At 43.2% G+C, this 21,865-nt stretch overlaps 2 protein-coding genes across 2 annotated transcripts in view; one reads left to right on the top strand and one right to left on the bottom strand.

Annotated features, from left to right (window-relative positions):
- The window catches only part of EIF2A (eukaryotic translation initiation factor 2A), a 31,796-nt gene extending 12,820 nt beyond the window's left edge, over positions 1-18,976 (bottom strand). The window contains exons 1-7 of the mRNA XM_054039131.1: positions 18,844-18,976; positions 9,329-9,398; positions 8,837-8,911; positions 6,202-6,320; positions 2,811-2,910; positions 2,337-2,419; positions 48-121 (exon numbers count right to left, since the gene is read on the bottom strand). Of these exons, the coding sequence (XP_053895106.1) occupies positions 48-121; positions 2,337-2,419; positions 2,811-2,910; positions 6,202-6,320; positions 8,837-8,911; positions 9,329-9,398; positions 18,844-18,871 (549 nt within the window). The 5' untranslated portion in view covers positions 18,872-18,976. The remainder of the gene's footprint in view (positions 1-47; positions 122-2,336; positions 2,420-2,810; positions 2,911-6,201; positions 6,321-8,836; positions 8,912-9,328; positions 9,399-18,843) is intronic.
- Positions 18,977-19,148: 172 nt separating this feature from the next.
- SERP1 (stress associated endoplasmic reticulum protein 1) lies at positions 19,149-21,311 on the top strand. The gene is made up of 3 exons (XM_054039139.1): positions 19,149-19,436; positions 19,678-19,753; positions 21,024-21,311. The coding sequence occupies exons 1-3, from the start codon at positions 19,353-19,355 to the stop codon at positions 21,062-21,064; spliced, it is 201 nt and encodes a 66-aa protein (XP_053895114.1). The 5' UTR covers positions 19,149-19,352; the 3' UTR covers positions 21,065-21,311.
- The last annotated feature ends 554 nt before the right edge of the window (positions 21,312-21,865 follow it).

The raw sequence follows: 21,865 nt of genomic DNA, 5'->3' as shown, positions 1-21,865 counted from the left end.
TTAAAGAAAACCAAAATATATGAATTGTGAATAAACATTATAGGTACCTTGCTTGGCTGTGGTCCTGGTGATAACACAAAATCATTAACTTTTTGCAAATGAAGTTTATTTGCAATAGTATCTGCAAAATCACAATTACGGTCAGGTTAATGACAAAACACTGTTAACTCACACTACTTAATGTATTTTTATATTATACCATTTTATGAGCGTACCCCATTGATAATACACAAGGAACGATGTACTTAACCATAAAAAGATTCTTTACTTGGCAAAAGCAGCATGATAACCATCTTTGATTATGTATTCTCTCAGACTTGAAGTTTTGGCTAGATTTATTTCTCTTTATGATCACAGGTATGACAATTATAGGGTGTGAAATGTCTCCATCAAACTTTGAACCCACTTGAACCAGCCTTGGGTTTAAAACATTCTACAAACCTTGGAGGAGAAGTTCACACAGCAAGAAAGTCTTTGAACCCGCATGAACATACTTCATGTTCTACAATCAAAGCAAGTGGCAGAGCCCCCCACCTTAACTAGGCTGTCGTCAGAGGAAGTGCGGCCACTTCCCACACATCCTGCTCCACTCTGTACAGGCTCCCCTCCTTGGATCTTTGTGGATGGGACACAGGTGATTGCTCCCCACAGCAGGCTCTCTGAAAGGCCTGCTGTGAATTGATCACTCCCCTACACATAGGAGTTTTCTTTGGAAGTGAATCCTGCACTCGGTGCCAGTTCCCGCACAATACGGCAGTGGGAAAACAGTCTCATTTGAGCAGCTATCAGAATGAGCTCAGTGGCAGAAGTGACAAATGACCCCAACACCTTAGTAGATACACCTCATATTTCCCTACCAAATGATAGGGGAGTTCCTTAGCTACCACACTACAGATTATGGAGAGCTTCTGCCCAAGCTAGGTCTGGAAGCCATTGCCTTGTTCCTGCTACTATAGCTTTTGGGAGGGATGAGGTGGCACCTAACATCCCTTTGACCACCCTGACTGATTTGTGGGATGAGTGGATTGCCAATACCATAAAACCTCTGTGTGTGGGGAGGGGGGAAGGAGTATGGAGGAGAGAGAAAGGAACACCTGGCACCCTCCTTAGGGAGTGGCCAATAGGCGGCACAGTAGGAGAAGTGGCCGTGCTATCATGGAATTCTCTCTTGGCAGCTGAGGCTTAATTAACGTAGGTTTTCTAGCCCTCTCAAACAAACTTCAAGATTCAGTTCATGAACCACCATTGCTATGTAAACCCAGCAGGATTTACACAGACTAATAATAATCAATGTTAAATAAAAAGCTTAAAGGGTGTCTGCTCTCATAGCAGTCTCATCTCTCCATCTATAACAGATCAGAAATGGGAAAGAATAAGAGCACCATGTAGGAAACCCCACCTGACGAGAATACAGATTTTTCCCAGCATAACCCCTGAACACCTCCCCTTTAATAAGCATTACGGAAGAATGGTGAAAAGCCTCCTCCCAGAACAACGCCTATGTTATTCTGTAAACCAGTCACCAAATTATAGGGGTGGGACTTTCACCCTCATCTTCCTCCTCCAACAAGCATGGAGCCAGAGACATCCCATGTCGCTATATCTCCAAGTTCCACTAGTTTCAGAAGAAACTGCCCCCGAATCCTAAAACCATGTCTCCCGTAAGGCAGTGTGTTACACCATTAGCCCCCAAACAACTTTTGTGTCATCTACGTTTTTTCTTTTTCTCTGAATTCCTCCTTTCTACTTTCACTGTTCTCTTTTTGTCTCTTTCCCTGGAGTTCCTTTTGTTCTCTTCCATTTTCAACAATCTCCAAACTCTCCTGGGTTCCTTCCCTCTGCCTCAGCTTGTTCTCTTTACTTCCCAAACACCTTTTGTTAATGCTGAACTACTCTGGAAAATATCCTGGCTCCACAGTAATGGTGTTGCCATAAGCATCAATCTTCTCGTGGCTCTTTGGAAACCGAAAGAGATAAGCTCAGCACAACCCACAGAAGAAATCATGGGTCAAATTCTATACTGACACACATCCTTTGAACTTCACTGGGCATAGATCAATGCAGAATTGGCCCTCTGTATCTAAAATGGGGAACGATCTCACATTACAGAGGGGCAGTTGAGAAGTAGAAAACAAAAAATGTCAATGTGCTGAAAATATGCTAGGACTTCATAAGACCTTATTTATTCTGGGTACAAAATAAAAGAGGATTTAAGCAAGATTTCAGATAAAGCCAACAACATGAAAAAAGTCAGAAAATGCGGAAAGGGTGAAGATAGGCAAAAGAGAGACATATCTAGAATGCAATGAAGCCAAAGCTTAGAAATGTTTGCATACCAAAGTTGTTGTTTTCAAAGAAGTGCACTTCATTATTTACGATCCTAGCAGATATACTTTCGTCGTCTGCCCAGCAAGGACACCTAAGATTTAAAAAAAAAAAAATGACAATATAAAAACTGAAGTAGGCAACATTTACTATCGCAATATTTAAAAACTACATTTCATAACTTAAGTTTAAAGACCAATGCTCACAAAGAGATTCAACAATACAAGTTTATATGAGGTTAGTGGTAAAAATATCATACAACCAGTTACTAATGGTACTATTTCCCCCCAGTTGTACAAAATGGTAGTGGATTTACTATGTTACAAACTGACTACACATGTGTACAAAGATACTAGTATAGATACTTTCGGTTTGTAACAGAAAGTATTTTGAGAATCAACACAATATTAAAATCATACTTTCAAAATTAGGTTTTGAAAACTACATTTCTCTGCAGATAATTAATACTTGAAAATATTATTTACCAATTCTGCATCTTTTTCTGGATGAAAGACTTTAAACACTTCCCAGTTTTTACATCATAAAGTTGTAGGTTGGGCATGCCTGCTGCGCCATCTTTAGCAGCTGTAATAAAAAACATAGGTTTGCAGTCGTGGCCCCAGGAATAAGGTTAGGTTTGCTTCACTCACCATCCTATTCCACCCCAACAATGGCCTTTCCTAATCCTGCAAAGGGCTGGAAACCCTTATGAATGTGCAAGCACTTTGCAAGATCAAGTCCTAAATTTGGCAGATTCTGACAGTATAAGGTTTTCACCTACTCCTTCATTGGACCAGCTGCTTATTTTGTGCAATCACATATCTACTTTCTCTTTAAATATGGTAGCTATGCTCCTCCAGTTTACTGGATTTACCTTGCACTAGTGAAGCATCCAGCATTCTTCAATGCTGTGATCCTCCTGCCTAACAAGAATTTTAGTTACAAGCTGGGGACGCATCGGTTGGAAGTAACGGAGGAGGAGAAAGACCTCGGAGTCCTGGTAGACCACAGGATGACTATGAGTCAACAATGTGACGTGGCAGTGAAAAAAGCCAATGCGGTCTTGGGATGCATTAGGCGAGGTATATCTAGTAGGGATAAGGAGGTGCTGCTTCCGTTGTACAAGGCTCTGGTGAGACCTCATTTGGAGTACTGTGTGCAGTTCTGGTCTCCCATGTTTAAAAAAGATGAACTCAAACTGGAACGGGTACAGAGAAGGGCCACTAGGATGATCAGAGGAATGGAAAACCTGTCGTATGAAAGGAGACTCGAGGAGCTCGGGTTGTTTAGCCTAACCAAAAGAAGGCTGAGGGGGGATATGATTGCTTTCTTTAAATATATCAGAGGAATAAATACCAGGGAGGGAGAGGAATTATTTCAGCTCAGTACTAATGTGGACACGAGAACGAATGGATATAAACTGGCCGTGGGGAAGTTTAGGCTTGAAATTAGACGTCAGAGGGGTGAAATATTGGAACAGCCTTCCGAGGGAAACGGTGGGGGCGAAGGACCTGTCTGGCTTTAAGATTAAGCTAGATAAGTTTATGGAGGGAATGGTTTAATGGGATAACATGATTTTAGTCAAATGAACAGCGTACCATCGCTGGTAAATAGTATCAATGGCCAATGAGGGTCTGGCTGGAGAATCTTGCCTACATGCTCGGGGTTCTACTGATCGCCATATTTGGGGTCGGGAAGGAATTTTCCTCTAGGGTAGATTGGCAGAGGCTCTGGAGGTTTTTCGCCTTCTTTCGCAGCATGGGGCAGGGGTCGCTAGCTGGAGGATTCTCTGCGACTTGAAGTCTCTAAACCACAGGATTTGGGGACTTCAACAGCAGAGTCAAGGGAAAGGGGTTGGGACGGCTTTGTGGCCTGCATCATGCGGGAGGTCAGACTAGATGATCATAATGGTCCCTTCTGACCTTAAAGTCTATGAGTCTATGTAGTTAATTATCCAAGTTCATGTTTTGTTATTTGCTAAGATGTTCAAGTGACTATGTCACTTCCTTTCAATTTATCAGCAAACCAGGAGTTAGATTTACTGAATGAATTAATTTTTGATTGTATTAGCCATCTGCAACATTAAAAAATATTTACTGCAGAGATGACTTTCTGTTATCAGCAGCGGTTCCTGATTCTTCCTCCTAATTTCCAGTTTCTAAACTATTTTTCCATGGCTTCATTCTGCGGTTCCTTTAGCTTCCTAGGATGCCATGAGCAACATTAACAGTCTCCCCCACCATAGCCTCTAGCAGGTTTCCCCACAGAAGATAGCTCATCAATCGTAAAAGAAGAAGATGATTTTTTTTTATATCTAAAATTGTTACCATAGTAGTAAATGATACACTTGAATTGCACTTTACCTGTTAACAGTGCAACTCAAACACTAACCAAATTAATTTTCATATCCAGGCGGTAGCGAGGTGCTACTATTAAAATACAGTACTACTCTACAGACTAAATAGCCTCTACTTACTAATCAGATCACCTCCCTGTGTGCATTCAGACTCCCATCCATGGACTTGAGTAACTAAAGTAACTTTTCACTCCTGTTAGCCCTGCAGAGCCAATACAGCTGAGAAAAAATGAAGGGGAGCACATTGCAGCTCACACATCAACAGAACAGATAACTGGGTTCCAGTCAATTAACCACATTGGCAGAATAGGTGGATAGGTGACACTTAGGGCATAATCTGAAGACTATTTGGGTGCATAAGTGTAATTAAGGAACTAATTTGGATTGCACAATCTTTATGCGCAAAAAAGCATGAATCCAGCATGACTCTCAGAGTTCAGTTTTCCAGACTAGTTTTGGCGGTTAGGTTCCCCCCCAACCATGTCTGATATGGAAATCATTATGGGTCAATAAACATGAACCCTCACAATGCCATTTTTAAAGAGTCCATTTTCAGAGTAGAGTCAGGTTTAAGCGACTTCCCTAAGGCAATACAGGAAGTCAACAGGAAAGCCCAAACTGACTAGAACTCTGAAGTTCCTGGTTTCTCCTCCCTACACTATGAGACAAGGGCACAGGAATAGAGTCACTAACCCTAGGAAAAGTTGGTTTTTTTTTTTATAAAAAAGAGCTCAGAAAATCTACCATGTGGGCAAACAACTGAAAGTAAATGTTCCAAGTCCTCTAAGATTTGTTCCCACATGACCACATCCACCCCCATCATCCATCACCTTTGCTTTCACTCATTATCTATAATACACCTATTGACCTGGCTATTCACAACAGTCTTTTAACCTTGGCCTTACTGTTCCCTCCCTGTGACTCTCCACAGTTGGGACCCACTCTGATTTGTTCTGCCACCTAGAACCTCACCAAGCCACTTTTTAAACTCCCATGTTAAAGTCTCAGTTTCTCTTTAGCTTATGATGAACTCTTTCCATAAAGTATCTTATTTGCATGGTTATAAGCTGGTTTGAACTGTATTCTAGTATGTCCACACATATTCTGGGAGGCATGGATCAGCGCTCACGTTTTACTCCCAGTCAGTACCTGGCCGGGAAACCTAATGACTCAACCGCGGACCAAATTCAGTGATGAATCCTAGTCATGTGCCACCTGATGCACTTTGCACATATACTAAGATGACACATATTCTCCATGTAGTATTCAGTAACTTTTTTAAAACATAGCATTTGCTCAGTAGATCAGACCACTATTCCAGTGGCCCATACCTGATGCTTCAGTAGGCATCTTTTCTCTTGACCATGCACCTGTACATGGAGGAAACAGTCTTTCCCTCCACGACGTCTATGGCAAATTGTTATACAAATCAAAGCAAATCAAGTAATGGCAAGTCTTCATGTTGAATTGAGTTGGTGCATAATTCTCTCATGTATTTTTACAGATGGTAAAATACTCACTTGTGTAGGCCTGCCACGTTGCCAGGACATTATTCTTTGGCGAGAATTCAAGGCAAACTGCCTTTGGGAGATCAAAAGAGTGCAGTAATTCAGTGCTGGCAACTTTCACAATATTTACTCTGGAACCAAGAGAGGTCATTTCAACAAAGCTTGATTAGCCTGGTTAATCAATAGCCAATGTCATTTCACATATGCTTGGCTGTTCTAGATATCTTCCACATTTGGCTGATGTAACTAAATGCAGGAGGGTTTTTTCCTTTCGTTAAATGTTGATTAAAACACATTTTAAGACCACATATCCAATCATACCAAAAAGTAAATTAGTAAGTAAAAATCTCAGGTCAAAAACATGTTATATACTTGGTCTGCAAAAAATTACATTCCAGCTAAAAAAAAAAAACTGCCACAAAAAACCTCTTACCTATGTTTCTGTAACGTTAAAGTTGAGTTACAGATAGACAATAGCAAGGAAGAATAGAGTTAAATCTGTAAGATACTGCATTTAATTTTTTTTGTCCAGAGAATATGTACATCACAGTAAAAAAATAACTATAACAAGGTGAGATAACAGCCCTGACACCGTACGTTTGTGGAAACTAAAGGTTGATGGTGACCTGTGTCATAACTATAAAGGGAAGGGTAACAGCCCTCCTGTGTACAATATTATAAAATCCCTCCTGGCCAGAGACTCCAAAATCCTTTTACCTGTAAAGGGTTAAGAAGCTCAGGTAACCTGGCTGACATCTGACCCAAAGGACCAATAAAGGGACAAGATACTTTCAAATCTTGGTGGGGGGGGGAGGCTTTTGTTTGTGCTCTTTGTTTTGGGGGTTGTTCGCTCTTGGGACTGAGAGGGACCAGACATCAATCCAGGCTCTCCAAATCTTTCTGAACAAGTCTCTCATATTTCAAACTTGTAAGTAAACAGCCAGGCAAAGCGTGTTAGTTTTTATCTTTGTTTTCTCAACTTGTAAATGTACCTTTTTGCTAGAGTGTTTCATCTCTGTTTGCTGTAACTTTGAACCTAAGGCTAGAGGGGATTTCTGTGGGCTCTTTAAGTTTGATTACCCTGTAAAGTTATTTTCCCTCCTGATTTTACAGAGATGATTTTTACCTTTTTCTTTAATTAAAAGCCTTCTTTTTAAGAACCTGATTGATTTTTCCTTGTTTTTAGATCCAAGGGGGTTGGATCTTGATCCACCAGGAGTTGGTGGGAGAAAGGAGGGGGATGGTTAATTTCTCCTTGTTTTAAGATCCAAGGGGTTTGGATCTGTATTCACCAGGGAATTGGTGAAGAATCTCTCAAGGCTACCCAGGGAAGGGAATTAGCATTTGGGAGTGGTGGCAGCGGACCAGATCTAAGCTGGTAGTTAAGCTTAGAAGTTTTCATGCAGGCCCCCACATTTGTACCCTAAAGTTCAGAGTGGGGAAGCAGCCTTGACAACCTGCATCATGTGGAATCCAAAGAACAATATACAAATAGAATCACACCCTATCCAACCCACTGCTAGACTCCAGTGACTGGAGTAGGACCTTGCTCCCACTGGTTACATTAACTGCCCCCTTCCCAGTGACAGGACCTTTCCAGCTGTCTGAAACAAAATTCATAGCACAGTGGTGAAAAACCTCAACATTTTGAGGAACAAAACTGAGCAGAGAACAAAACATTCATTAGCATTAACAGACATTTTGTTTTCTCCACTAGCCAGGTAATGAGTAAACAGAGCATTAAGAATCTTAAAACCTCAAAACAGGTTCTTATCTCCTCTTCCCAATCACTATCAATAGACCATTATTGCAGAAAGGAATGTTTCTGAGGCATGATTCTTCATAGATGGGCCTAATTCTGTGTAGTCTATAAATAAGGGAGCCTGATCCTGTAAGGAGCTCAGAATCCTTATTTTCCACTGATTTCACTGGAAACTTAAGGAATTCAGTACCTAACAGCATCTGGCCTAAAGTGCCAACTTCTTTTTAAACTACCTTGTATTGTACTGAAAATTCCACATTTGGTGGACAATCAAGTAGTTCCAAGCATTCTGAGCACCCAGAATATTTTCAAAATAGTAAGACCATACACAATTATTTCCTTCTCTTGTTTTTAAAGAATTTAGCCTAGAAATCATGCTGCAACCCTATTATGTTGAAGGTCCTGGGATGAGTCCCAGAACTGGGAATTGGATATTTTTTTAACTGGGCAATGTGAACAGAAACGATATCACCCCCTAATAAAAGGGCATCCAGATTCCATGGTGCCCTATACATGTATGAAATCAATAATAAATAATTCATATACTAATTTAAAACAAAACCTACCACTACAACTGGAGTACAAAAAGTGCCTTTATAGTGTTTTCATTTATACCATTTATGCACATTCTACAATACACCTCTACCCCGATATAACACGAATTTGGATATAACGCGGTAAAGCAGTGCTCGGGGGGGGGAGGGGGGGCTGCGCACGCCGGCAGATCAAAGCAAGTTTGATATAACACAGTTTCACCTATAACGCAGTAAGATTTTTTTGGCTCCCGAGGACAACGTTATATCAGGGTAGAGGTGTGTATATGTATATATCCAGATCTCATAATATCAATTAAAGGAAATCATTCATAATAAAAGAAGCACTGACTTTTCTCCATTGCACCATGCAAAGAGAGTACCATCCTTACTGAAAGCAAAAACTTTGCAGTTTTTCCCGAAGTCCCTAAAAAAATATAACAAATACACATGAACAGTCAAATATATCACACAAAAGAGGTTTCTCATAAAACAAGATGAAAACCAATGTTACAACCAGTTTCCACGCTGCTCATAGAAATTACTGGGGAGTATTTATGTTATAATTGAGAGAATAGAATCTGTCTGTGTAATTATACTTATATGCTCTGGTGGGGCAATAGTCAACTATCAAATACAAATATTATTGGGGTGTATACAAATGTAAAGCCCTCAAATACACCAATTTTCTAAGTTATTAACTTAGATTAAAATTAATTCATTATCAGATATTGGCACTCACTTTATGATTTTTTATTCCAAATGAAAACTCTAGATGTATATTAAATATTTAGAAAAACTGTTTTATTTTCTGCAGAAGATGCAATATTTAGAACAAAAGTACCTTTGCAATGTTGTATTCTCAGTAAAACTAGGTGGTCCAGTCACCATGTAGAATCCTTCAGATCCTCGCACTAGAAAAGAAAAAAGTTAAATAAACTATTGTTCACTTTAAATTGGAAAAAGGTCTGGAGCTAGCTAACTTATCAATGTTGAGGCTGATATTCCCTTTTTTATGGATCTTAGAGTAGTAGCCAAAATGAGGATTATATTGGAAACTTAATATTGTAAAACTATTCTATGTCAAATGGTTTTCTTTTGATTATATAACAAAGCTTGACAACAAAATCTATTTGCTTATTGTAGCGGGGTAGCTACCCGCTCCAGCCCTGACAGGGTTAAAACTAGCCCAGGGAGAGGGCTGGAGGGCTGGGAGAACAGCCCAGGCTGAGTGGGAAGCAGGCTCAGCAGGGGCCATGCCCCAATCAGGGCCCAGCTGGCCCTATAAAGGCTTGAGCCTGGAGCTCAAGAAGACACTCTCTCTCTGCATTCAGAGAGAGAAGGGCCTGGCTGCAGGGAGCTAGAGACAGGGTACCTGAGTGGAGCAGGGCTGGAGAAAGGCAGAGGAGCTGGGGAGCTCCAGCCTGGAAAGCTCCAGGCTGCGGCCTACCATAAGGCCAACAGGTATTGGGGGTTGCAGAGGGCAGCCCAGAGGTAGGCAAAGGCAGCAGGTCCAAACCCAACCTTGCCAATGATGAGTAGGCTGATATTGCAGTCTGCCCCAGGGCGTGGGGGCTAGACGATGACTGGCAGTAGCCTTATACTGAGGCGAGGTGGGGATAGTGGGTGGGGGTTTCTCAGGGAGGGGAGACGTGAGAGAAAGGGGTTACTGCCAGGGGGCAGCACCCCAGCTAACAGGATACCGGAGTCCAGGGAGGGACACCGGGGGGCCAAGCGGTAGTGGATCACTGGCCTGCAGAAGGTGCTCCGGGCTGAAAATCGAGCTAATTCCCCAAGGACAACCAGCAGGAGGCACCGCACTTATTAATGAAAAGATCAAGCATGCCAAAAATCTACTTCTGTACAAGAAACAGAACAAAAATGAACTGGAAACTATTCTGCTCTACAAGAGAAAGGAAATGTTCTTACATGAGGCCTGATCCTTCAAGGGGCTGAGTGCCCTCAACTCCCATCAATCTTCCAGGAAGTACTTAACACTGGGTTCATGACTCTCAATTAACACAAGAGTATCACAATAACATACCTTTACAATGGTATTGAAAATGCTGTCCAAATATTTCACAAAGAGATGATTAAAAGACAAAATACATGAAGGGCATATGCTGAATAAAGATGGTGTCAGCAAAAAAAGTCAGGCTGACATGAGACAAGATTTGGTCCACTGTGAAATCTGAGTTTGAAAACTAAACTCTAAACAAAGCAAATATGAAATAAACATTGGTAGAAAATGGAATACGAATTCTGCAACGTGCTGTCTTGTTGCAACTATTATAGCCCGTCAATAAAGTTGGACAGACATCCAGATTCATTCCCAAACTATCCATTAGGAAGGACTTTATAGTGAATGGAAAAAAAAAAAATTCAGATTAGCTGACTTTCCAAAATCATTCCAAATTTGTTACTGAAGTCACAAAACAAATGTAAATGCATAAGCATTAGTTAAATATTGTGTTTTCATAGGATATTAAAGATAGCAGGGGCGGCAGGTTTGTATAATTTTTGCCCACAATGGGTCTAAGTTCACGCCCCCGCTCACCCGCCTTGTAAGCCAATATATATTTTATTAAATAATGTAAAACGTACTGGAAACAGTAAGCATTTAACAGTTTCCCTTATTGCACAATATCACTATCGTAAGAAAAAATTATTTAACTAAGAATATCAATGTTATTAATATTCTTTTAAATATGGAAACAACCAAGCACTCTTTGATCAATAACCCTCAAAAGCAAATACTTTCTAAAATTAAAACAAATATAGCCCCTTCTTTTGCGATGATAAAGAATTTGTTGCTGGGATAAAATGAAGCTACAACGCTCCGGCGCCACAAGATTACAAGGGTCAATTAAAAGTGGAAAGTCAGAAGCAGCACTCACCTGCTTCAATATATTATATTTTGTTGTGACAAAGTGGGAATGTTATTACTGTTTTCTCTGAATACTGTATGGGTGCCTCAGTTTCCCCTGCAAGGTGCCAACTGAAGGTGTAGGAGAACAAAGAGATCAGATGGCCTCCTTGCCTGGAAAAGAGACAAAGGCCAGAGGAGGGGCTGGAGGGAGTGTCAGTTTGGAGCTGGCTGGGGAGACAGGGAAAGGCCCAGAACTTGGGTCTGGGCTCCCCACCCCCCAAGATGGACCTGACTGAGGGGTCCTGTTTTCTGTACCTACAAGCTCTGTTTTAGACTGTGTTCCTACCATTTACCTGAAGCAGAATTGCAAGGGATATAGTTTAGAAAAGAATTTAGATCTATAAATTTAAAACTTTTAGTCTAGACTTTGCAAATTACAACTGGACTGGACTACAATGAACAAGTACTATATAAGCTTAAAAAAATAAAAAAAAAATAATTAAAACATACCACACATCCAGACCTCTTCTAACTACATTCCCTTGAAAAGTTCTTTTCATCTGTTTAAACATTATTTATCTTTTGCAAATGGTTTGTCCCTTTTCAAGTATAGATTATTTCAGATAATAGACTTTATAGTCTAGCACAGTTCGCAAATTACTACAAGATCAAATCATTGCCTGACCTATAATGTATTAAAGGTTTATCATGGCCTTCATAAAAATACCTAGAACTACACTGCACTGCAAGCCGTATCTTTGTGAACTTCCAAGTTGAAAATAATAAAAAGAATAGCAATTTTCCTCTTGTGGAGATTGAGAGAGCTAGGACAAATATTACCCCAACTCCTTTTTTAAAAAATTAATATATATTCATGATAATAATTGAATGTATTCTGAGGAAAAAATAAGAATGCTAATTAATTTTTTAATTCTAAAGGTTAAAGATTAATCAAAAAGCAAAGATATTGCCTTAGTATATTCACATGAGTTGGCTACAACAGAATGAACAAAAATGACAAGTTTTGTGTTGCTTTTTAATAGGTATCAAAACAAAATTGACTATAGGTTATCTAATAAGAGGTCCAATCCTTCTAGCTCTCCATCCACCAAACCTCACTGATTTCAATGGGAGGTCCACATGCAGATGGGTCTGAAAAAAATATACACAGTAATCTCTCTCAAAATTTGGGAATAAAAAAATACTTTGTCTATGTCAGGTTCTCTCATCAAATTCTAACATAAAAAGTCAAACCTGACCCTGTTCTAAAGGGGAAATTGATAGGAACAAAAGGAACCCTAATACATAATGTTATGAGTCCTTCACTAGATGGATTTTGTAGAATTGTCAATAATAATGAAGTCAGAAGGGGAGCCATATAATGATCTCCTACCTCTGTGCAGCCAGTGGCCTGTGCTCCCCAATGCCATGCTGGAGCCTCCACTTTTATTTGACAACATCTGCAGAATTTTAAAATATTGTGCCAGAATTTTTTATTTTTTTGCACAGAATGCCCTCGGGAGTAGATATTCAAAAAGTGATTCACAAGCCCCACACACATTACTATGCACCAATGTACATTATCAATTTGCACAATCCACTTCCTTGGCCTTACTCTCAGAAAGAGTGAAGCACCTGTGATAGGAGTGCTCCCTGTGCAACTTGACAGTGTAGAGACCACAGGCAGTAGTGAACAGTGCAAGAGACAGAGCTGACAAGGGGGAAGAAAAATTTGAACAGCTGAAATCCCCATTATATCCAAGCAGCCAGGAGCAAGAAGAGACTCCTCACTTCCAGAGGTGAGGAACAGAAGGAAAAACGCATTCCCTCCTTTCCAGTTAGCCTGGAGAGGTGGGAAAGAAAAAGACAGAAGATACAGAATTGAATGGAGTCTGAGCATACCACAAAATGCAGTAAAGACAGTACTTACATGAGGCACATTTTATTTAACCATTTCAAAACACTTTACAAACAATAAATGTAGACTCTCTGCATCTCAACGAGTTAGGGAAATATTGCCATTTACAGATAGAAAAGAGGCTCTGGCCCCGGCGTATCCAGCCCGGCTTGGGCCCTGGGGCACCGGCCCTAGTTCTGGCCAAGCGCGCCAGCCCCGGCCAAGCACCCCCAGCCCTAGCGATTCCAGCTCGGCTCGGGCCCCAGGGCACCGGCCCTGGCTGATCAGCTCTGGCCAGCGGCCGAGTACCCCCAGACCCAGTCCCAGCGTCCCCAGCCCAGCGGCTTGGCCCCAGCACCTCCGGCTCCAGCCCGGACCCAAAGCCCAAGACCCCTCCCTATTTTCCCAGACATGTCTGGCTTTTTAGCAATTCCGCCCGGACAGGGATTTGAGGACCAAAAAGCCGGACATGTCTGGGAAAATCCAGACGTATGGTAACCCTAGAATAGTCCACTCCACCAGCATAATCTCAGTTTTAGCAGAGAATGAAATGCAGATACAGAGCTGGCTGTCATCCCAATACTGGAGACACCACAACACATACCTCCTTACTATTTCCCCTAGCAGCCTCACATATATATTGAAAATGAGAAGTTTCAGAGTAACAGCCGTGTTAGTCTGTATCCGCAAAAAGAAGAACAGGAGTACTTGTGGCACCTTAGAGACTAACAAATTTATTAGAGCATAAGCTTTCGTGGACTACAGCCCACTTCTTCGGATGCATATAGAATGGAACATATAATGAGGAGATATATATACACACATACAGAGAGCATAAACAGGTGGGAGTTGTCTTACCAACTCTGAGAGGCCAATTAATTAAGAGAAAGGAAAAAAAAAAAAAAACTTTTGAAGTGATAATCAAGCTAGCCGAGTACAGACAGTGTGATAAGAAGTGTGAGAGTACTTACAAGGGGAGATAGTCAACGTTTGTAATGGCTCAGCCATTCCCAGTCCTTATTCAAACCGGAGTTGATTGTGTCTAGTTTGCATATCAATTCTAGCTCTGTAGTCTCTCTTTGGAGTCTGTTTTTGAAGTTTTTCTGTTGTAATATAGCCACCCGCAGGTCTGTCACTGAATGACCAGACAGGTTAAAGTGTTCTCCCACTGGTTTTTGAGTATTTTGATTCCTGATGTCAGATTTGTGTCCATTAATTCTTTTGCGTAGAGACTGTCCGGTTTGGCCAATGTACATGGCAGAGGGGCATTGCTGGCACATGATGGCATAGATCACATTGGTAGATGTGCAGGTGAACGAGCCCCTGATGGTATGGCTGATGTGATTAGGTCCTATGATGATGTCACTTGAATAGATATGTGGACAGAGTTGGCATCGGGGTTTGTTACAAGGATAGGTTCCTGGGTTAGTGGTTTTGTTCAGTGATGTGTGGTTGCTGGTGAGTATTTGCTTTAGGTTGGGGGGTTGTCTGTAAGCGAGGACAGGTCTGTCTCCCAAGATCTGTGAGAGTAAAGGATCATCTTTCAGGATAGGTTGTAGATCTCTGATGATGCGCTGGAGAGGTTTTAGTTGGGGGCTGAAGGTGACAGCTAGTGGTGTTCTGTTATTTTCTTTGTTGGGCCTGTCTTGTAGGAGGTGACTTCTGGGTACTCGTCTGGCTCTGTCAATCTGTTTTTTCACTTCAGCAGGTGGGTATTGTAGTTTTAAGAATGCTTGATAGAGATCTTGTAGGTGCTTGTCTCTATCCGAGGGATTGGAGCAAATGCGGTTATATCTTAGAGCTTGGCTGTAGACAATGGATCGTGTGGTGTGTCCTGGATGGAAGCTGGAGGCATGTAGGTAAGTGTAGCGGTCAGTAGGTTTCCGGTATAGGGTGGTATTGATGTGACCATCGCTTATTAGCACAGTAGTGTCCAGGAAATGGACCGCTTGTGTGGATTGATCTAGGCTGAGGTTGATGGTGGGATGGAAATTATTGAAATCATGGTGAAATTCCTCAAGGGCTTCTTTTCCATGGGTCCAGATGATGAAGATGTCATCAATGTAGCGCAAGTAGAGTAGGGGCGTTAGGGGACGAGAGCTAAGGAAGCGTTGTTCTAAGTCAGCCATAAAAATGTTGGCATATTGTGGGGCCATGCGGGTACCCATAGCAGTGCCGCTGACTTGAAGGTATATATTGTCCCCAAATGTGAAATAGTTGTGGGTGAGGACAAAATCACAAAGTTCAGCCACCAGGTTAGCTGTGACATTATCAGGGATACTGTTCCTGATAGCTTGTAGTCCATCTTTGTGTGGAATATTGGTGTAGAGGGCTTCTACGTCCATAGTGGCCAGGATGGTGTTTTCTGGAAGATCACCGATGGATTGTAGTTTCCTCAGGAAGTCAGTGGTGTCTCGAAGATAGCTGGGAGTGCTGGTAGCGTAGGGTCTTAGGACAGAGTCTACATAACCAGACAAGCCTGATGTTAGGGTGCCAATGCCTGAGATGATGGGGCGTCCAGGATATCCAGGTTTATGGATCTTGGGTAGCAAATAGAATACCCCTGGTCGGGGTTCTAGGCATGTGTCTGTACGGATTTGTTCCTGTGCTTTGTCAGGGAGTTTTTTTAGCAGATGGTGTAGTTTCTTTAGGTAATCCTCAGTGGGATCAGAGGATAATGGCCTGTAGAATGTGGTGTTAGAGAGCTGTCTAGCAGCCTCCTGGTCATATTCCAATTTATTCATGATGACGACAGCACCTCCTTTGTCAGCCTTTTTGATTATGATGTCAGGGTTGTTTCTTAGGCTGTAGATGGCGTTGTGTTCAGCATGGCTGAGGTTATGTGGCAAGTGATGTTGCTTTTCCACAATTTCAGCCTTTGCACGTCGACGGAAGCAATCTATGTAGAAATCCAGTCTGTTGTTTCGACCGTCCGGAGGAGTCCATGCAGAATCCTTTTTTTTGTAGTGCTGGTAGGGAGGATTCTGTGGGTTAGTATGCTGTTCAGAGGTATGTCGGAGACGTCGAAAGTAGGATTCTAGGTCAGCGCAGAACTGTATCATATTCATGGGTCTGGAGGGACAAAAGGAGAGGCCCCGAGATAGGACAGACTCTTCTGCTGGGCTAAGAGTATAGCTGGAAAGATTAACAATATTGCTGGGTGGGTTAAGGGATTATCAGTATCCCTGATAATGTCACAGCTAACCTGGTGGCTGAACTTTGTGATTTTGTCCTCACCCACAACTATTTCACATTTGGGGACAATATATACCTTCAAGTCAGCGGCACTGCTATGGGTACCCGCATGGCCCCACAATATGCCAACATTTTTATGGCTGACTTAGAACAACGCTTCCTTAGCTCTCGTCCCCTAACGCCCCTACTCTACTTGCGCTACATTGATGACATCTTCATCATCTGGACCCATGGAAAAGAAGCCCTTGAGGAATTTCACCATGATTTCAATAATTTCCATCCCACCATCAACCTCAGCCTAGATCAATCCACACAAGCGGTCCATTTCCTGGACACTACTGTGCTAATAAGCGATGGTCACATCAATACCACCCTATACCGGAAACCTACTGACCGCTACACTTACCTACATGCCTCCAGCTTCCATCCAGGACACACCACACGATCCATTGTCTACAGCCAAGCTCTAAGATATAACCGCATTTGCTCCAATCCCTCGGATAGAGACAAGCACCTACAAGATCTCTATCAAGCATTCTTAAAACTACAATACCCACCTGCTGAAGTGAAAAAACAGATTGACAGAGCCAGACGAGTACCCAGAAGTCACCTCCTACAAGACAGGCCCAACAAAGAAAATAACAGAACACCACTAGCTGTCACCTTCAGCCCCCAACTAAAACCTCTCCAGCGCATCATCAGAGATCTACAACCTATCCTGAAAGATGATCCTTTACTCTCACAGATCTTGGGAGACAGACCTGTCCTCGCTTACAGACAACCCCCCAACCTAAAGCAAATACTCACCAGCAACCACACATCACTGAACAAAACCACTAACCCAGGAACCTATCCTTGTAACAAACCCCGATGCCAACTCTGTCCACATATCTATTCAAGTGACATCATCATAGGACCTAATCACATCAGCCATACCATCAGGGGCTCGTTCACCTGCACATCTACCAATGTGATCTATGCCATCATGTGCCAGCAATGCCCCTCTGCCATGTACATTGGCCAAACCGGACAGTCTCTACGCAAAAGAATTAATGGACACAAATCTGACATCAGGAATCAAAATACTCAAAAACCAGTGGGAGAACACTTTAACCTGTCTGGTCATTCAGTGACAGACCTGCGGGTGGCTATATTACAACAGAAAAACTTCAAAAACAGACTCCAAAGAGAGACTACAGAGCTAGAATTGATATGCAAACTAGACACAATCAACTCCGGTTTGAATAAGGACTGGGAATGGCTGAGCCATTACAAACGTTGACTATCTCCCCTTGTAAGTACTCTCACACTTCTTATCACACTGTCTGTACTCGGCTAGCTTGATTATCACTTCAAAAGTTTTTTTTTTTTTTTCCTTTCTCTTAATTAATTGGCCTCTCAGAGTTGGTAAGACAACTCCCACCTGTTTATGCTCTCTGTATGTGTGTATATATATCTCCTCATTATATGTTCCATTCTATATGCATCCGAAGAAGTGGGCTGTAGTCCACGAAAGCTTATGCTCTAATAAATTTGTTAGTCTCTAAGGTGCCACAAGTACTCCTGTTCTTCTTTTTATTGAAAATGAGGGCAACACACTGGAATGCTCTAGCACGCCATACATGAAGGCCTGGAGACAGATAATGAATCACCCAGTATTACGCTCTGTATCCTATCAAAAAGAATTGAAAGGAATTTAGCTATTGCTCCATACACTCCAACTAATAATTACAGCCACAATCGCAATACCACTCAAAGTAAATAGTATCAAAAGCAATCCCAGATCTAACAAAGTAACATGGGCAAACTCCAGGTCTATGTAATGTTGAATACTGATGTAGCGGCACCAAGTTAACAATGTCACTGCCCCTCAAACAGCAAAACTGCTCAGACGCATCACCACACGCCAACGGCACGTGTCACGCTGAACCCAAGACGCTGCCTTGCCACGCGACCGCGGGGTGGGGTTTCCCTGGCAGGGCAGCTTGCAGTGACACGGCCCCCCTCCCTGTGTACTGAGGTGCCAGGCTGAAATGGAGCGGGACGCTCCACAGGGCACAAGGCAGAGACTCAACAGCACCAAACGCAAACTGGCCACCGCAGCCCACGCTGGGGAAGCGGGCAGGGGACACGAGGTTGGGGAGGGGGCAATGGCAACCAACGCAGCGAGGCCTGGGGGAGGGAAGGGACCGGGAAGCAGGCGCAGGGCGGCAGGGAGACGATAGCCCGGTTGGGGAGCGTGACGGTGACAGTGCAGAGTGGGAACAGGGCGGCGGGGCAGGGTTTAGCAGCGCAGCATGACCGGGAAGTTCCCCGCAAGGGGAGCGGGGCAGGCGCTGCTCCTCCGAGCGACACCTGCCCCCATACCGCTGACCTTAGCAATTGGCACAGAACCCACCTGCCAAAAGCGGCGTGGAAGGCGCCATGTTGGGTCGGACGCAGAACTTCTATTTCCGGGTCAGAAGTCACCAGCACAGACTCTAGAAAACACACGTCGCCCAGGTCTCCGATAGCGGGAACCGCCTCCTTGGCTACGTGGGCTTCTGTGGTCATGTGCTTCGAGGAAGCACGACTTCCTGCCTCAGATGGCCCCCCTCGTTACCGTTGACCCGGAAGTAGTGGGGGTAGAGCGAGCGGGTTGGAGGATCTGTGAGAGCGGAGACGTTTTCCCTTCCGGGTGGCCACCGCCCCCCTTTCTCCTCGCGTTGCGTGTTTCCGCTGGGCGGGGCGTGAGCTCGGTGCTTACGCTGGCAGCGGTCTGGGAGAAGCGGGCGGCGTTGAGTGCCTGAGACCCCCCAGCCCGGCACAGACTCGGCGGTTGAGTGGCGAGGCCGGGACCGTCGTTTCCCTCAAGTCCACAGAGCAGCGGGGAGGAGCGGCCCGGGGCCCCGGCGGCGCGGGGGGAAGATGGTGGCGAAACAGCGGATCCGGATGGCGAACGAGAAGCACAGCAAGAACATCACCCAGCGGGGCAACGTCGCCAAGACCTCGGTACGGGCGGAGGAAGGGGCGGGGGACCCTGGCCGTGCTCCGGCACACGGGGGCTGGGAGCGGGGAGCAGGACCCTGTAGGCGAACCGCTTTGTTCCCTCTGGGATCTGGTGGGGAGCTGGCAGGGCGTGGGGGGCTGTGGGGATGGAGCATGTGGGTCAGTGCGAGCCCTCAGAGCCAGGGGGGTTGGCTTGGCTGGAGGGGAGTTGGCCCTGATGCTGCTGCTGCTGCTCTCCCTGCAGAGAAACGCCCCCGAGGAGAAGGCATCCGTGGGGCCCTGGTTGTTGGCGCTGTTCATCTTTGTGGTTTGTGGCTCAGGTAAGTGTTGCACAGGGGTGACCTCATGCTGTGCTCCCTCCATACTCGAGAGGGAGGCCAGGCCTTTCCCTGCCTGTGAGCAGCGGGGCCAGAGTCCTCTTGGAACGAGCCCCCCTGTGGCTGTGCCCTCTGGTCGCTGGAGAAAGCCCCGCAGGTGTCTGACCTTTCTTGGGGCAAGCCTGGAAGGAGATACTGATTAGTGTGCAGGTGAGATGGGTGTCCCAGCTGGTGTCACTCCTCACTGCCACCGACTGGCAGGAGTTAAAGAGGAAACTAATTTAAATGACTAATCTTGAAAGATGCAAAAAGCCACACATAGACTTACAGGCTTTCTGTGTAGTTACTGATCTTAACAAACACAGTGGTAATCGAGAAATGACTCGACAATATAAATGAGAAAGCTATAAAAATATTTAAGACAACCTAGCATCAGCAAGTTAGATGTGTATCTGCTAGTCATATTAACTTTAGTGAGTACCTGTACGCTTTGATTGGGAATATCTTGTTGGTTGTCCACCTGTTTTGAGCTTGTCAACCTTAACCTTGCTTAAGATATGGCATTTAGCCATGCAACTTGTATTATATAACAGACTCTAAAGGACCCCACTATCAAGTTACAAATCACTTAAAGTAGGGTTTTTACACTTCTGTACTTTTGCTTTAGCACTATACTTACAGCAGTGGTTCTCAAACTTTTGTACTGGTGACCCCTTTCACATAGCAAGCCTCTTAGTGTGACCCTCCCTTATCAATTAAAAAAACTTTTTTATCTATTTAACACCATTATAAGTGCTGGAGCCAAAGAGGGAGTTGGGGTGGAGGCTGACAGCTCGCGACCCCCCCCATGTAATAACCTCGCAATCCCTTGAGGGGTCCCACCCCCCAATTTGAGAACCCCTGACTTACTGGGTAAAGCAGAGTAACCAATCTTAACCAATCTTTAGTGCCTACTGTTGGTTCCTAGTAATATATCTATGATGATTCACTTTTTAGAGTAACTTCTCTTTTCACATTGTGCATTGGACAACATTTTGTTTCTTCTTTGATCAGTCTCCTTTGCTGAAAAGATCCATATAAATATCAATAGGGGGCCTTAATTTTTAAGCCATTAAGAATACAAAGGATATACCCTTTAAAGGGTCATTTAAGAAAACAACTTGTGTGCCTTCATGAATGTGTGCGATTGATGTATGTGATTCTTCCAAGTATTAGCAATGATTTGTTTGACTTGTCTCGTAAGCATCACTTGTATTCATCTTTTCTTTTGCAGCTATCTTCCAAATTATTCAGAGTATCAGGATGGGAATGTGAAGGAGCTGACCTTAAACAAGTTGTTTTCATCTTCCTGTGAATTACAATGAACTGTCATTCCCAATGTTTGATACCCCGGTCTAAAAACTTAATTCATGATACTGTCCTGCTCCAGAACGACTTTCCATGTTGGCCATATGTCATTCCAGGTTCCTTCACAAGTCATTCCAAGTTTTCTAGTCAATACCACAGTGCCTTGAAAAGCACCACATGTATAAAGCAATAAAATTCTATTGTTGATCTACAATCGTGGACCTACTTATTTAGTGAAGAATAAATTTTGTTTTTTTGTGTAGATATGTTAAGCTGTATGCAGCGTAGATACGTAGGAACTACTACATCTGTGTAAACACCGGTCTTGAGATCTGTTAACCCTATGTATAAATGGAAGTGGTTTTATTTAAAATTGAGATGCAGGGATTCTTTTAGTGGCCGTACTCTGAATTTAAAGCACACTTGATGAAGCTGAGTGGGCTTTGCTGCATTACATTGCTTATTTAAATGAAATATCATGTGTAGTTGTAGCCTAGTTTTACTATAGCATGTGGCAATGCATTGACGCTCAAATACTTATAATGGTGAAACACCTTATTCTATGCCCCTTGCAAGACTCTCCTCATAAAAAAAGTATTAATGTAAAATCAGTAGGTTTTACATGATCAGGCTGACGAAACATGACAAGGCAACAACTGCTTTGGGAATGCTTTAGTACTAACAAGGTAAGGCATAGCAGCTATGATAAATGCTGCTGCTAAGACTCTCATTGTTAAACTTTTGTTGGCAGCAGAGTTTATAACTTGG

This window comes from Malaclemys terrapin, chromosome 9, assembly GCF_027887155.1.
Source record: "Malaclemys terrapin pileata isolate rMalTer1 chromosome 9, rMalTer1.hap1, whole genome shotgun sequence".
Classification (NCBI taxonomy): Eukaryota; Metazoa; Chordata; order Testudines; family Emydidae; genus Malaclemys; species Malaclemys terrapin.
The sequence above is the reverse complement of the archived record's forward strand: the minus strand, read 5'-3'. Positions and strand labels throughout refer to the sequence as shown.

Excerpts from the sequence above, each read along its gene's own strand:
- SERP1 (XM_054039139.1), top strand. The coding sequence starts at position 19,353 with ATGGTGGCGAAACAGCGGATCCGGATGGCGAACGAGAAGCACAGCAAG. Across the intron at positions 19,437-19,677 it reads GCAACGTCGCCAAGACCTCG|AGAAACGCCCCCGAGGAGAA; the intron begins GTACGGGCGGAG and ends CTCTCCCTGCAG. Across the intron at positions 19,754-21,023 it reads CTTTGTGGTTTGTGGCTCAG|CTATCTTCCAAATTATTCAG; the intron begins GTAAGTGTTGCA and ends TTTCTTTTGCAG.